The sequence below is a fragment of the Pyrus communis genome, chromosome 15 (genome assembly GCF_041283825.1).
Source record: "Pyrus communis isolate YQ-2024b chromosome 15, ASM4128382v1, whole genome shotgun sequence".
In the NCBI taxonomy this organism is placed as follows: Eukaryota; Viridiplantae; Streptophyta; class Magnoliopsida; order Rosales; family Rosaceae; genus Pyrus; species Pyrus communis.
The window spans coordinates 32058127-32074205 of record NC_142579.1 but is presented as its reverse complement, the minus strand read 5'-3'; the positions used below and the strand labels follow the sequence as shown (position 1 = coordinate 32074205).

Here is a 16079-nt window from a genome sequence, read left to right as displayed (position 1 = left end):
AAAAGAGCCAGTGTTGCTTTTCCACCTAGAAATAGAAACGCACGGAAAAAAGAAGCGAAACAATTTTCACACGCTCCATCTCTCCACACCCCTATTCATTTACCTATTGACTCGTTCAATCCAATAGCCGAAAATAAATGGCGGTGCAAAGGAGGAGAAAAATAGTGCGAAAATCACCTCCTGAAAGAAAATGGATACACATTTGGGAAAAGGAAAGAAACGAACAAACATTATGGACACAAAGATCACCATGAATCTAGGTGTATATTTTGAAACCCTCTTTTTTAACTTTTGTATTCACACAAGGAAAAGCTAACTGCTGCTTCTGTATTCAGTTATGCGTGGCAGACGACATTTTCCACAATTACATGGTTACAAAAGGGAGCAGAAAGGATGAAAATATTACAGTTAAACTTGAAACATATGGTCGTTGTATCGAATTCCTTCTTTGCCCCGTCCATCTAGACACACCTCTCAGATTTACAAAGACAAAAGTATCTTCCTCACGTTAAAAGGCGGATTCTGGTATTCACTCAATCGTACAGACCCTCCTGCTCCCATACTTCCACGAGAAATTCTACCATGTCCTGTTAATACCAACCCAATTAGCATTACAACAGGATGATGAACTAACTAAATGCAATACAAAAAATCAAGCAGAATTCCCACCAAAGGAAAACGAAGACTTACAGACAAAGGAATGCGTTGCGCATAAGGTGACTGTCTCTGTTTGGTTCCAACCAATCTTTCATAAGTTGCATTCCAACTGCAAAGGACATAGTTAGTCGACCACTGGGAGAAAGATCAAGGCAAATTAAAATGCAAAGCACAGTTAAATAAAATATGTCTACTAGATACACCTGCTTACGGGATTTCCGCCATTCATGAGATCATTTAATTCACCAGCAAATATGGTAAAAGTTGATGAGTCGATTTTATATTATATATTATTCCCTATTCTTGGTATATTTTGGTTATTATTTTGGTGAGATTTTGATGCTTTGCTATTTGTTTTTAATGTAGGACATGCAAACTTGTTTCGAGCATAAAGTAATCAAACGGTGGAATTTTTGAGTGATTCCAATTGAAGCGGGTTCGTGAATCTGTCAAGAAGGTTGTGTCAAAATTTCATAATTTTATCCTGAAGCATCTGATCGTGGCGAATTAATTTATGCCCAGCGCACAGTGCTGGCAGATTGGGCTGCAGAGCTTATTTGCGACTTTTGGGCTGGAAGATGATGGATTTTGGACTTGGCCTCTTCTTGGAACTTGAAGAGGATGTCCTAATCATTAGTTTGAGTCGTTTTAGGCCTGTTTTAGAGCCCTGAAGGTCCAGAAACGTGGCTATCTTTTTGATGGGCAGATTTCCTAGTCAGAATAGGAATGTAATTTCTAGTTATCCTTTCGTTATTTTATTTCCTAGTTTTTAAAAAACCTTTTCTATGAGGGTTTTGATTTGGAGTAGCATAAATAAGGCTTTTTAGCCATTAGGGTTCTGGGGGGATACAACATTGAGAGAATTTAGCATTATTTTGGAGAACTTTAGACTTTTTACCTACAAGGTGTTTTCAATCCTTTTCCTAGTTAAAATATTTTCTTTAGTTTTTATTATGATTGTTCATAACTAAGTTCTTGTGCTAGGGCGAAGCCTCGAGCCTTAGCAAGAATATGTAGTTTCTTTTCAATTTACTTATGATATTATGCATGCATGTTTTGAATTATTAATTACTGTTTTAAACTATCTAAGTGTCTTAGTGATTCGAGACCATTAGGACATTTAGAAAGTAATTTGATGCAATTTTGGTTGGAAGGTTCCTTGAAATTGGCGCTGGCTTCTTGTGATTAATAATTGTAATTTCACTTAAGATGAACACCACGTCTTAAGGGTTGCATGGTTTTTCAAAGGGTTTTCATAAAACTTAATGAGTCTTTCATGTTCATATTTGATCCGAACGTCCGGACGGGTTGCATGTTAGATACACGTTCTATGTTGGAGGTTCCAAGTAGAATATAGAAAACCTAACATTCAAAATATGCACGGGTAATTTATAAGTAATTGGAAGAACTACATAGGATTGTTAAGGTGACGGCTGAACCCTAGTGCTTTTCCAAATTTATTTCTCAAAACCTTTTCTTTTTTATTTGATTTATTCTTAATTGGTTACTAGTTGTTTTTCTTAAATTACTTTTATTAAAATTCGTTTTTATTACTTTTAAATTCAAAATCAACATTTTCCAATCTTTGTTTGCAAATAATTAACTAAGATTAGGGTTTTTCATAAATTGTTTTAAATAATCCCTGCGGAAAACAACCTTACTTGAGCTGCTAAACTATGATAACCTTGTACTCTTGCAAATATTTTAAAGTGATTTTAACCTCTTTGCGCAGGTACCTAAAAATCCTATCAAAAGTATTAAGCTAAAAGGGATAAATGATATAGTTAAAGAGAAATAAAAAGAGTAGCTTCAGCAAACTAGTTAAACAACAAGGGTCATTACTTTGATTTAAAGCAGTGGATGCACTTACATTACTCAAAACTAATGGACCCCGACTCAGAGTGCAGTCACAACCTAAGTTATAAAAGCACAAGTAACATACCTTACTCTGGTTTCCCGACTTTTTGGAATTTGATTCCTAGGGTTGCCACTTCCGATCCACTCAAGCCTGTTCTGGTTCCATAGAACAAGACCTGTAGTTACGAAATGTTGCAAGTCAATAACCTATACACTTACAAACATGAAAGCTCACAAGGGCATGAATACTGATGATACCAAATTAGAGTGAGGGTAGGTGAAAAGAAGTTCCAGCACCATAAGTAGATAATACATAGCATGGCCATCAAACGTAAGGTTATATACAGATACAAGATGTAGAAGAACAACTATACTTCACATATAATAAAAACATACTTCGCAAATTCTAAAATTTACATGACCTAACACACATGTTAAAGCCAAGGTTTATGTGAAGTTAATTGGTTGTGTCAACATTCATTTGTGAAACCTTTGTTTCACCAGTTAATGAATTTGTAACTCAACTATAAAAAAGATTTCCCCTCGTGAAACATCTCATCCCAATTCTATTCACATTGCTTCCCAGTTTTTCTCAAGCACCGTTTCTCTCTTAGCCAGGCCTCTACGTTTAGAAGAAAATTATTAGCATCTCAGTTAGGGCCAAACATGTTAGCACCAAAGGTATTTACAAGCATATATTTGCCAAAAAGAAACATAAAAAAATCAGAAATGTCTTTGACTACTAAGTATTATCAAACACAGTTTGAGTTTATGTATTACGACACAGATCCTGTTTTGTTGGTATTAATTCAATATGGCAAGCTGCGAAATACTTATGCACAATTACCAGACCAAAATAAGAATGCTGTAAATAACATACAACAAAAACTTGCCATTATTTACAAAGTCGGATTGGCTGCTTGTGCTACTACCAGCCACACTGCCAAAGTTGAGGGTCTGGTTGGATGTGCTGATGGATGAGATGCTTCTCTGGGATTGAACGGCACTATTGTCCAAATCATAAGTACTGCTGCTCCAAAAGTCATCCGAGATGCCCGGTTTCTTAACACTTCGCCCTTGAATTCTCAATCCCTTCGAAGGCTCATCGACAGCAGTAATTGGTGTGGGTTTAGTGCAGCATCCAAAACAACCACTGCTCTGTTAAAACCCAGGTTAAAGCACACTGCAGAATAAACTCCACCAAAACACAAACTACACACCATCGATTTTTTAATACAAATTTAGATGCATAAATCTTGAGGTAAAATTACTCAGTACACCAGATGAGCATGCCACTGTTACCAAAAATTCTTCAAATTTTCGAAATCCGTATCATAAATTTCTTGTTTTTGAACTACTTTTTAATCTAAGCTTGCAATAAAGTCCCAAATTTTCAGAACCCAGATGATAAATTTGTTACTTGACATACTTTCAATCCGATACTTATTTCCACACTTAGAAAGTCAAAATCTTTACTACAAGTCTACAACCAAGTCAGAAACAAGTCAAACCTTCCAAAAATAACAGATTTTGGTTAACAAGTCAAACCTTCCAAAACTAACAGATTCTGGAAGAACCCAAATGCAAATAACTACCAAAAATGGCAGATAATTTCCCGTGAAGTGTAAGCGAAGACTTACCCCATGCAAGCGAGTAAGTGGCGGATCCAGGCCGCCATGGAGGTGTTGAGCGTCGCCGCCATTGAGTTCCTGAGTCTGGAGCTTTGCCGGGAAAATTCAACGGCTAGGAATCGGTTTTCATCCGCGAAAGAATTGATGAGAATTTGGAGGGTTAGGGTTTCCGGATTTACAGGGAAGATTGGGAATCGAATTGGTGAGAAAGTGAGAGGGAAATTCCACGTGAAAAAGAAGTGGGGGAAGCAGTTGTTTTCGATTGGTAGCTTTTGGATCAAGGTTTTTTTTTTTTTTTTGAAAAAGTGAAATTAATTAATTAAATACGTTGCTGGGCGTTGCGGTTTCTTTCTTCCCACTTGTTTTGTTCTGATAACCGTGTGCGCTGTTGTCGACTGGTGGGACGAGAGACGACGTCGTTTTGAGTTATTTAACGGGAGATAAATCGAACTTGAGTGCAAGGAGACGGAATGTTAAGACATTTCACCACGCTTTCGTACTCAACTTCCTCGTCGGACCACTCTACCAACATTCAATGACTCCATAAATCCACGCATCATTAACGTCGATTATTTTAATCCATAGGTTTCCTTCTGTGAAGCTTGAATCTTACTGCATGGTAAAATTAGGCTCAGATACTAATTGTTAAGAATACATAGGTAAAACCAGCTTGTAACGAAAGGATGTCGAACAATTAGGTCCCATTACTAACACGGTCACAATCACAAACGTGAGAGTGAACTGATCTTGAACGTGCAGACAAATTACCCTAACCAATTGCCCGGATCAACGCCTGCTTCTTTTTGGTTGTTGAACAATATTAAACGCCTTAATAAGAAGTGTTGTGATGCATTATTTAGAGCGTTTAGGTGTGCGAGTATTATAGAAACATGCATAATTGGCTATTTTAGCTTTTGATTTTTGTCAAATAAGAAACACATAGAGGGGCCTCTGCCTTTTGGATATGAATTAAGAACGGGAGCTGGTAGACCTGCCTGCATGATTTCTAAAGTTACAATTTTTTCTTTTCATTATCTTCAACTTTAAGTAGGAAAATTTTGGTTCCATATGATCTTTTGAAATGACATACGAAAACTAGCAACATACAGATTCCAAACCATGTCTCACTTTCATACCGTCTGATTCCGAAAAAGGCGTCCTTTACAACTCAAGGCATCCCATTCCGGAATTATATAAATCGAGCAGGTGAAGGTCGCTGCCATTAAAATCTCTTGCACGGCAAGTTTACACATACCAGAAAGCGAGGGAGACACGGACTAAATTATGCGGTATCAGACTAAACGATAAAATCGAAGAGAAAATAGAATAGCTTATAACAATTTGAATATGTATGACATAACCAAAGAAAAGAACCTAAAAACTTGGATCAAGTTCGCTGTCGTCCGGTTTCAAGTTTTGAAGCTAATTGGTGTTTCTGGACAGCATGGATGCCAGGCGCACCCTCCATCCGAGAATCGTAGTGGGCATAGAGGGCATAGGGGGTTCTGGCTTTTTGGGTATCAGAGAGGCCAAACCTGCCTGCAAGGTGCGACCAGAGTTGTTCTCCAGCTTGGAACTAGTCTCCGCAAACCTGAAAATGATGCAAACATTCAACTGGAAAATTCGGAAATCCATCCATTGTCACATCAGATTTCTTTAGTAAATTGATACTTTACTGTAACAGAGAGAATAAAACGAGAAGCGGGAAACAAAAACCACCCAACATAACAGAATTCTACAGCAACTAGTAACATGTTCTGAAATGTATAAAATCCTTGCACATATCTCTGTTAATATTTGATCAGAACAATGAAAAATTCAAATCAACAGCTATTTTCCTATCAACAAAAATTATCATTATAGATAAGCTCGCATGAAAGACTAGACACGGCGCATTCAAGCTAGATAAAATGGTGTAAAAGATGGAAATTACCAGCTCACGAGCAAAAATTAGAGAGGGCAGTAACCTAAATCCTTCACTCCATAAAAATTGCCGGCATATAGTAGGAATTAGGAAGCTTCTTTTTGTGTGCTTAAATGTGTGTCTATGCCAAGCCAAGAATCACTTTGTTAAACTACCCAACGAAAGAATGAAATATGTACAAGTTTACAATAGGCAAGGGTAACGCAGCTTTATGGAAGATTTGGATTGAGCGCGAGAGACACCAAATTCGACAAACAAGTATTGCTCTTTCTTATAATATGGGTGCTTAACATTCGAGATTCTATATAAGACTTGTCCCTTAAACTAGGCGCAATAGAAAAAAATTGTCAAATTAAACATACAAATGCTAAAAAAAAAAGAAGAGAAATGAATGCATGAAGGGAGCTTACACGGAGGACACCGTGCCTTCATACGCCAATGTCGACATGCCCTGTCTTTGCTTATGCTTGGGATTGGCTGTGCAAATCACAAAAACACGCCCACGACGCTTCACAGTCTTACAAAACTCACACATCTTCTTCACAGATGAACGCACCTTCATGGCTACTGATAAAAACAGAGAAACAGATATTTAACAAACCATCAAATTCAGCACCCACCCAATCGTGCTCGCGACGTCGTAACTTGAAACAGAAAATGGTTGCCAAATTGCGAATTGAACAAGCAGCTTGCAGAGCAGTCAGTCACAATTTCAGATTTTGCATCCATCCCAATCCACAATATATTAACAATCTATATTTAACAATAAAGATGCTGACTTTTGGATTGGAAATGTAAAACCCTAAATACCAAGTTCTGAAAGGGGACCAATTTAGAAAAGAAACCCTAGCAGCATATAGAAATGATTACTGTAAAATAATGTAATTAGCGGAGTGAATTAAGCATAATTAACAGCTGAACTTCTATACGTAACTGTGTACATCAATGGAGGACAAGTACCTGGTGGCTGACGGCGGCGTTTGGCTGCTAAAAAAATTGCACCGCCTCTCTTTTTCTGCAGTGTCAGTGACTGATTCTTCTTCGTATTCTTCCTTCTGTGTCTTGTCTGCGTGCTAGAGTGTAAAACTTCTGTTTCCGTGAACTAAGTATGTTGGGCCTAGTGTGTAGCCCAATTTGTGGTGGACTCAAATCATTTTCATAAGGCCCATGTTTTACTTGAAACTCTTTTTTTTTTTTTTTGTTGAAATAAGGGACATTGCCATTCTTTTTTTCTTTTAAACAAGTGATACTATTATACTAAAGCGATGAGAGATTAGGCTAAACCTCATAATGGATTAGTAATAATGTGACAATGTGACAATATTTTATTGCATAAATGTTATAATCAAAATTAATCATTATCTTTATCATCTAAAGACCTTGTCAAAAAAAATTCACTTGATTTGGAGACTGTTTAGTTATCAAATAAATAAATAAATAAATTGATAATTAACCATGAGCTACTTGTTAGCATAATTGTCGAATAAGAAAATGGAAAAAAAAGAATCGCTATGGGATTAACTAGCCTTTTGTAATTGATCAGATCCTTATTTTTAAGATGTTGGATATAAAACTCACATTATGTTTTTCACTATTAAACATGTGACATGAAAAATCATGAATCTTAACAATTCCAACACCAATATTTAGCAAACATTTAAAATGTAAGAATCGGCATAATTTCAATTTTCATTCTAAAGTAAACATGTCAAAAATATATTAAATAGTAAAAAAAAAAAAAAAAAAAAACTTCCACCACTTCTTCCCCTCTTCTCATCTCACTTCTGAAGCACTCTAGTTTAGAGAGGCACCATGAGTAGATGACCATGATCGTTGACTGTGGCCAATGGTCTTAAGTTGATGGCAGAAACAAACAAAACGTGGGAGGCTAAATGATAAAAATAAATAAATCAAAGATAATAAACAAATAATTGACAAGCATGATTAGAACACGAGTTAATTGGTTAAATGTTTTCCGCTGGATGGATAAAATTTGCTGGCAAATTACAAACAAATGCGTTTGATTTGCGGAATCTAAAAGAATATTTGTATATGTTAGGGATGTTCCAACATTAACTTGTGAGTATGATTGAACCCTCGACGTCATGGCCACTAATCAAAGAAGTTAGGAGGATTTAACTTCAATTAATTAACTAATTATCAACACTACTGGTAGCACTGCTTGCTCATGATCCTTATCTTCTACACAAAAAATACATTTACTTTAGCTACTTTTTGGGGTTAAATAATTAAGCTACTTTTAGTTGTGACAAACTGATTTGATTTCAATCAACAATTTTTTGGTTTATTCAAAATATCATCACATGTGGTTCTTATTTACTTTACTCAAATTATATCAAGTCTATTTTATTATTTTATTAATATAACTTAAAAGTATCACATACGAATCATATCGTTTACTTTTACAATAAGTAAATTATTATTTTTTGGAAGAACCTTTGAGAGAATTTTATTGGTATGAAAAGACGAAAAAGTTAGCAAAAAATAAAAACCAAAAAAAGAGGATGGACATAAACCTTACTTTTTTTTTAAATGAAAATACCAAAAAAGAGAACGGACATAAACTTTACTCCTCTTGAAAAAGAAAATACAAGTAAAAGAGGGGGAGACATAGGATCAAACATCTCTAAAATAAAACCTAAAAGGTTAACTGAAAGTTAAGCAACAAAACAAAAAGAAAAATCCAAAATGATTAGATAAAAAAGAAATCACACATTAAGAAGATAAGATAAACCTGTAATTCGATATGACCAACAAATCTAAATGAATCTTTATAGAAGAAGCATCATGTCAAACAAGAGAAGACGAGAGAAGTCCAAAATTGCTAATTTGTCAGCAACTGCTTTCCCCTCTCGCAAATGTTTGAGAGTAACAAAAAATCATGTGCTGTAACTAAAAAATACAATTTTTTTTTAACAAGTAAAATGATACACTATGTAATTTCTATTTTCGTTGCCTATAAAAACTTATTGATTTTCTGGTTCCCATATTTGGACAAGACGAAGTTTCCTAGCTAGCTTTCGCCTTTTCCCACCTAATATGCCAAATTACAAGAAGTCATTTCAACTAATATATTAAATTAAACATGTTGGCATCTGATTTGTTGAAAAATATAGCATGGTTGTTCGACTACTTCCTACTAATCATCATTTTATTAAAGTACATTATGGCAGAGCCACGAAATTATGAGCACATTGTTGCAATTAAAATACTAATATTAAGATTAATTTAGTTAATGAAAGTTACTTAATTAAAGCAAAAGCAGTGGGTCATTTTATTGACTAAATGGAGGGCCAAGAGCAAGCCATGGACCACTGAGATGAAAGCCTCTCCTCTCTCTTTCGCCTTTGTGGTTTACACTTTACATAGAAAAATGTTTATAAAGTTAATGAGGTCACTGAGAAAGTTGATGGAGGAAGCATCTAATATAAATTTTGCAGATGTCATGCTCCTTTTTTACTGCGCTGTTGATGGGTGAATGGACAAATATTGTGATGTATTTTGGTCATCTTCCACTGTATATTAGTAAAATACAATTTCACCATTAACTTAGGAGTATCGTTTGATTTCCAGAACTATTATTCAAGTTGAAGTTGATATTTGAATTATTTTTATGATAAATTAATCCTGAAACTATTTGAAATTAACAAATTAACCTATCACTGTCACATTAGATGTTTCATTTATTTTGTCATCAAATACTGGCACGTGACCAACACGTGACTCGCTTTTGAAGATAAAATTGTATCAGTAAGTTGGAATCTATAATTGGGGCTTTGCTCATCCAATCCAAGTGAACCATTAACTATATGTCTTTTATCATATGATCATCACAACTACTATACATGGCATCATGTAATTAATAACCATAAAACGTTAACCAATTAGTAAGATAATACAACATTCATCGCTCGTTTGACTATTAAAAAAATGTGATCCATGTTATGAACTTCCATTTTTAGGTCCTCAGATCATGAGATTACATTGTGAACTGACAAATCAAGTAAGGAATTAACGTTTGAGCACTACTATGCATGTAATATATATTGTGTTGGAGATGTGAAAAATGTAAGAGCTCTAATTTGCATAATATTGAACTGACAGATATTCACGAAACTTGTTACAACATACAGTCTAATTCGAAACATCTACGACTCTATTTCCAATTATTGTTCGATCCATACGTTGTACTCACATTTAGCTCATTTGCACACGGAATCTCCATTTTTGACCTGCCACTGACCTTGGTCCCAAAATTGAACCGGGACCATTCTCCATTTCTTGTTGTACACGCGAAGGAATCAATGGTACGTACATATATATTCCTTCAATTTATAATTTTTGAAGTGGATTAATTAAGGTATAATTCAGTCAAACCAAATTGATTCAATATTATTCATCAAGTCAAACAAAACACAAAGGATGTCACGGTGCATGTGAGCCGTATATAAAAGACTCGTATTAATGAGAAACCGACTACAGCGAGAATGTTACTACGTTGCGTATATTAGCATTTTTTTTTATCTTTTACAATGGAGAAGTAGGATTGGCTCATGCATTAGTGCAGGCTTTTGACAAATGACTTGTCCAATCAAAACCCTAATACCTTGGGTTTTCAATTTTCATTGGTGACACTCGAATGAGTAGGTTCAGTAACGAAAACTTTGGATATTTGAGATGTAGTAGCTAGTTTGTGGCAAATTGTAATTTAATAACAGACTAAAACAAATCAGATATTAAAAAACGTAGAAAAAGGACGGGGACATATTACATCTGGTCTGGGACACGCTCCGCGAGCCCACACACAAGGAAAAAACTTCAGTTGCCCATCCTGCTTGATTAACCTACTCTACAGGGTTTTGCTGCTTTTATATTCATGCGTATTCTTAAGAAAAATCTACACAATGCTTAAGTTAAAACGTATGACGCTTTAATATACGAAGTATTAATCGAGTATATAACATGTTAAAGCATAACTGGTCAAACTAATCGGGCTTAATGACATTTTATTTATATGTCCACGTTGATTGGGAATCAATTAATTATGCTAAGATGAAGATCAGGCAATAATTTTATGTTTTCTGTTTAGTTACGCATACAGTTGGCTTTGCTTCCAATCCAAGGTTTCATTAGGTCAAATACGCAAAAGTCTTCCTTAAATTGACAGAGGAAGCATCCAGCCACATGGCTGTGTTCACACTATGCATGTACTCTCGCATGCGTACAGACATTACTGAGAGCTCCGGTCAGCCCCTGGCAGAGTTGTGGGCAGACAATTACAGCGCACTTGGTTAAAATCGTTTATTTTGCGCTCAAAGTTATTAGTTTGATTTCTCTCTCTAATATTGTATGTATGTGTAAAGAATTGCTTGTGATTCTCCATTAGCAAATAAAGAATTATCACGTATGCATAAATAATTCATTAAAAACTAAGCAACAAAAGAAGTCAACCTTCTACACCAAGTGTGAAAGTGTTTAGCATGTAAGTAGGAATGACATGTTGGAATGAATAAAGTCTTCTCTCAAGTCCTAACCACCAACCCATGTCACACATAGTCACACTTAACACCTAATTTTTTCTTATAAGATATACTACTTCCCAGTCGAGCTGTCTTGTAATGGCCTCTAAAGTCTTCGGTCGAATTTATCTTCTTTCTTGTAGTAGTTCATCTGATGAAAGGTTTTACCTAACGTCAAGGTTTCTTAGTTATCTAGAAGCCATCCAAGTCATGGGATAGAAAACCTTAACACATAGCAATATGACCACTTGAATTTGTCATCATCATTGTTGGAACTTGCCAGACTATTTGTAATTCAACTATTTCTTTTCCATCTCTTGGTTGCTATATATTTGATACCAATAGATGCAAAAAGGTTTAAGTCTTTGTTGAAATTTCACAGTTGCCTATAAAAATCTCAAAAAAATTAAGAATCAAATTTTCGAAATTTTCTAGCATGCGCCGACATAAGGTATATTATAATACTTTTAACTGCATGTCAAAACATTTATTTTGTTCAATGTCATACATCGAAACATACTAGAACTCTTTTGTAAAATATCAACAAATATTTTGGTATTAACAGGGACTCCGCCATGTACCCAATCATGTTACAAGAAGAAACATAAAACGGCAGCAACTAACCAAAACCTGTGGGACCCATCACTGCATACGATTCCGAATATGCCTTCCAACCTACTTAACTTCTCATCAGCAAAAGAACAAAACCAAAATTTGTACAAATTAAAGGAAAAAAAAGAAAAGAAAGATTCGATCTTTACAGAAAATCAACCCCAAAAATATACAGAAAAGATGTGGGAATTAATCAGTAGGAGTAGGCCAACCGGTGACCGCCACGATCCCTGAGAATTCCATTGTACAGAGCCGCCCGGTTTGCAGGCATTGATCCTCTGTATTTCTGGGAAGTTGCAGCAGAAGAAGTTGGAGATTTGGAAAAAGCAGTGGGAATTATCTGGTGCTGCCGTCTAAACTCCTGATTGTCTCCAATCGGATCCACGACGTCCTCTGCAAAGTGCACCCTCTTGTTCTTCTTCCTCCTCTTCTTTCCATCTGCAAACTCACCAGCAAAAGAAAGTCAGACATGTATGAAATTACCCAATTATCCTTGAAACACAGAAAACAGAGTAAAACAGAGGATTGAATGTTAAGCATACCAGAAGATATACAGGATCGTAGAATTTGAGGGGAGGACTGATGGGTAATTTGATCAACTGGGTATCCGTGAGAATTGGGTAGGGACTTCTGGAGGCGGAGGGCGAGGAGGATGACGGTGCCGGAAACCGCCATGGCGGTGGCCAAAACCACCCCTTGAGAGCCCAGCACTGAAGACATGATCTTTTTCTGCAAGAAAACCAAGAAGTAGGAAGAAACAGAAAACCCAATTGGGATTTGGAGGCAGATAAAAGAAACAGAAAGCAGAAAGAAGTAGAGTTTGGATGAAAGAAGGAGAGACAAGTGTGGGAGTATGAATCGTGGTATAATATAATGGGGGCAGAGGGAGAGAGGAGAGGGGGTGGGGGGGAGTGGGGCGAGGGGGAGATAAATAGTTATGGTGGTTGCAGTGGGAGAACAACATGTGAATATGATTATTGTTTTAAATTTCTTTAATCAGCCATTGGTCAATGGTCATGAGTTTTTCTTTCTTTTTCTTTGATTTTTTTTGTCTTCTTTTTTCACTTGTGAATGTCGGCATTTTTATAAATGTGGAATTTCCTTTTTTTTCACAAGACGGGTTTGTTTAGGACTGCTTTCATATAATTACTTTTGTTCGATATTAAATTATGAGATTGATTACAATATTTATATGTATTTCTGGTTTGAAGCATAAAATAAAAGATCAAACTAATGACTTATCAAAACATAAAAGACCATTTGTAATATGTTAATGCCATGGAGACGATTTGTTTAAATAAAATTTTGTAAATCATATGACGTGGTTGTTGATGATTTGATAATTAAGTGTTGATTAGTGTGAGTTATTTTCTATTGGTAACACAACACATAAGTTGTAAATTTGATTTAAAAAGATAATCTACCTAGCATTATTTTTTGTGATAAAACCCAAAAATAAATGGGCTTCATAGAAAAATATTTCAAAGGTGATTCTTCATGAATTGCTTGACCCAAAACCCACTAGCAGAGCTAGGTTAAGGGCTGCTGTGGGCTGTAGTTTAGGTAGCTTCCGGTGAAAAATAAAATATTACATGTAATTTTGATTGATTTTCGAATGTAGTCCATCGTATATTTAGTCATTAATCCGAATTTTCTAGGTTTAACTATATAAAATTATATAATACAGTTTACAAACCATCTCTTTTTCATACATCATTTTTCTCATCGCATCTTGTACATGTACAAGTTTGGATTTGTTTGAAATTGAACAAGTATTTGTTTAATTACAAAAAATTTTGGCTCACCTTCTGAATTTTTTTAAGCTAGCTGATAATATGAAAAATACGGTATCAAGTTTCTTTATTTATAAAAATGTAAATTTTCAAGCTAGCCCACTCGATAAAAAATTCCTAACTCCGCCATTGCCAAAACCATTTAAGTTTTTTTTTGCTAGCAATATTTTAGTGATTCTAGAAGCAGCTCTAAACGTGATCATCAATTTTTTGATGTACCATAATTTATCGGGAAAAAGTGCAAACTTAAATACCAAACGACAAACACATTGTTCTCACAAACTAGTCTAACTGACATCTGTTATGTATAATTGAATGTGTCTTTTTATTGGGGGGGATAGGTTCTTTGTCGCTCTCTCTCTCTCTCTCTCTCTCTGTGATGAGTGGTCCGGCAAGCAACTTTTGCTTGTGCACCGCACGGCAATGCCAAATGAGGAAGAAAGTTTCATGGTGACGTCAATTGCTAGCTTGGAAAATGGGAAAGTAGGGGGACTAACTCTTCCACAGCATTACTTTTTGTCACTTTCACAATCTTAGGCAATGTGAGGATTAATATGGAATGGTAGCTGCGTGCAATGCACCCTGTTAACACCAATAGCTAACCACATAAAGCTTCGGGTTTCCTACCTACACAAAAGACGTAACGATCAAGATGCTGTTTCCAAAAGAGGCTTGTTTTGTGAATCGTGACGGATGAGTTTGATGTGGTAAATCAGGTCAAAATGCTGCAGGAAATCGGGTAATATTTGTTTGACCTTGATGAGATGAAGAGTGGTGGATTGCACTCTTGAATGTAATGGAGCTTGAGATAAAGGGGCTCAATTATTACGGCTTTTTTTTTTTTTTTTTTTTTCCTCTCTCTTTCTCTTTGATATACGCAGCCGTTGTCATGCATGACATGTCAGGCCGTTCCATGCCAAAATATTGGAGTTCTTGATGGTCAGATTTAGTTGAAGATAGGAAAACGACTGAGGGCCAATGGAGTATTAAAAGTTTTGAGTTTGAGAGCATCTTATATGACATGAGTAAAATATCATTATGATATTTTATATTAATTATATAAAACATCACATAGCGGTGTTTTTGTGTATTATTAACATAAAAACCCACAATAATGAAATATCCATGCGATGTTAGTTTTTCTCATAGCTTCGATGAAAAATTAATTAATTAATAAATAAAGTATGTAGGAAGCTTGCAGCAAGCACATGCATGCCTCAGCAGTTTAACATTACTCAGTCAGAATGTTACATGTGTGGCTTGTTAGGTTCCCAAAAGCCAATAAGCAAAAGGCCTTGGATTGTGGTTGGATGTTGGCCAAATTTTAGAATATGGGATAGAAGAAGACTACATAAACAACATTATGCAGAACATAACTGGTTAGGAATTATTTTATATTTTTATAGTTTGAGTAAGATAAGGAACAAGCATATCTGGCTTGGATTATATTGGCAGCGATTCAAGGGAGGAGAAAAAATGGAAGATATGAGAAGATAGTACGGGCAACATATTTAACCTAATATAGATGATGGATAAAGATTCAAATACTTTCGTGATAATGAATATGAGTCATTTTTCTTTTAATTTAGTGAGAAATTCTTGTAAATAGCTGTCTGTATGCAATATATGATTGGACTATAAATTTTTTTTGAATAGGAGTTAAGATAAGTCAAAAGTCTAATACAGTATTATTTCAATTTATGATTTGAAATATACATGTGAGTATCTCACTCATCAAGTGACTCTATAACCATAAGTGTAACCAAGGACTACCTTAAAGTGTTAGAAGTTTTTTCTTCTTGGCAACACCTTTAAAGTGTTAATGTTAATGGTGCCAAAAAATATCAAATCCCAATAATTGTAAAAATGGTTGTTGATAATATGTTCATGTTCTTTTTCCAATAGGGTTTTTGAGAGGGAGAGATGTGAAGGGGTGTTCATGAAGATGGTCTCACTCATCACAACCAATAGTCGTTATATATCTTCGAAATTTCTTATCAACAAAAGAAGTGATGTTGAAAACTAAAGCAACTTCAACCAAAATAAAAGGAAATTTAAGAGGGAA

The 16079-nt window shown here is 35.3% G+C and overlaps 3 protein-coding genes and 1 long non-coding RNA gene across 5 annotated transcripts; 1 reads left to right on the top strand and 3 right to left on the bottom strand.

Annotated features, from left to right (window-relative positions):
- Positions 1-245: 245 nt before the first annotated feature.
- LOC137709028 (uncharacterized) lies at positions 246-4473 on the bottom strand. Its single transcript, XM_068448175.2, has 5 exons — positions 4155-4473; positions 3408-3667; positions 2600-2690; positions 691-766; positions 246-587 (listed from the first exon to the last, which is right to left on the bottom strand). The coding sequence occupies exons 1-5, from the start codon at positions 4214-4216 to the stop codon at positions 534-536; spliced, it is 543 nt and encodes a 180-aa protein (XP_068304276.1). The 5' UTR covers positions 4217-4473; the 3' UTR covers positions 246-533.
- LOC148690868 (uncharacterized) lies at positions 760-2094 on the top strand. Its single transcript, XR_015957313.1, has 2 exons — positions 760-914; positions 1024-2094. It is a non-coding gene; the product is annotated as an uncharacterized LOC148690868 (long non-coding RNA).
- Positions 4474-5255: 782 nt separating the features above from the next.
- On the bottom strand, positions 5256-7161 carry LOC137746096 (uncharacterized). 2 transcript variants are annotated; one of them, XM_068486163.2, is made up of 3 exons: positions 7030-7161; positions 6480-6636; positions 5256-5736 (listed from the first exon to the last, which is right to left on the bottom strand). In XM_068486163.2, the coding sequence occupies exons 2-3, from the start codon at positions 6629-6631 to the stop codon at positions 5568-5570; spliced, it is 321 nt and encodes a 106-aa protein (XP_068342264.1). In that variant the 5' UTR covers positions 6632-6636; positions 7030-7161; the 3' UTR covers positions 5256-5567. The 2 variants fall into 2 exon arrangements, with proteins under 2 accessions (XP_068342264.1, XP_068342272.1); XM_068486171.2 differs by having other exon boundaries at positions 6480-6633; positions 7030-7155.
- Positions 7162-12137: 4976 nt separating this feature from the next.
- Positions 12138-13134, bottom strand: LOC137718476 (uncharacterized). Its single transcript, XM_068458037.2, has 2 exons — positions 12764-13134; positions 12138-12659 (listed from the first exon to the last, which is right to left on the bottom strand). The coding sequence occupies exons 1-2, from the start codon at positions 12939-12941 to the stop codon at positions 12415-12417; spliced, it is 423 nt and encodes a 140-aa protein (XP_068314138.1). The 5' UTR covers positions 12942-13134; the 3' UTR covers positions 12138-12414.
- Between the last annotated feature and the right edge of the window lie 2945 nt (positions 13135-16079).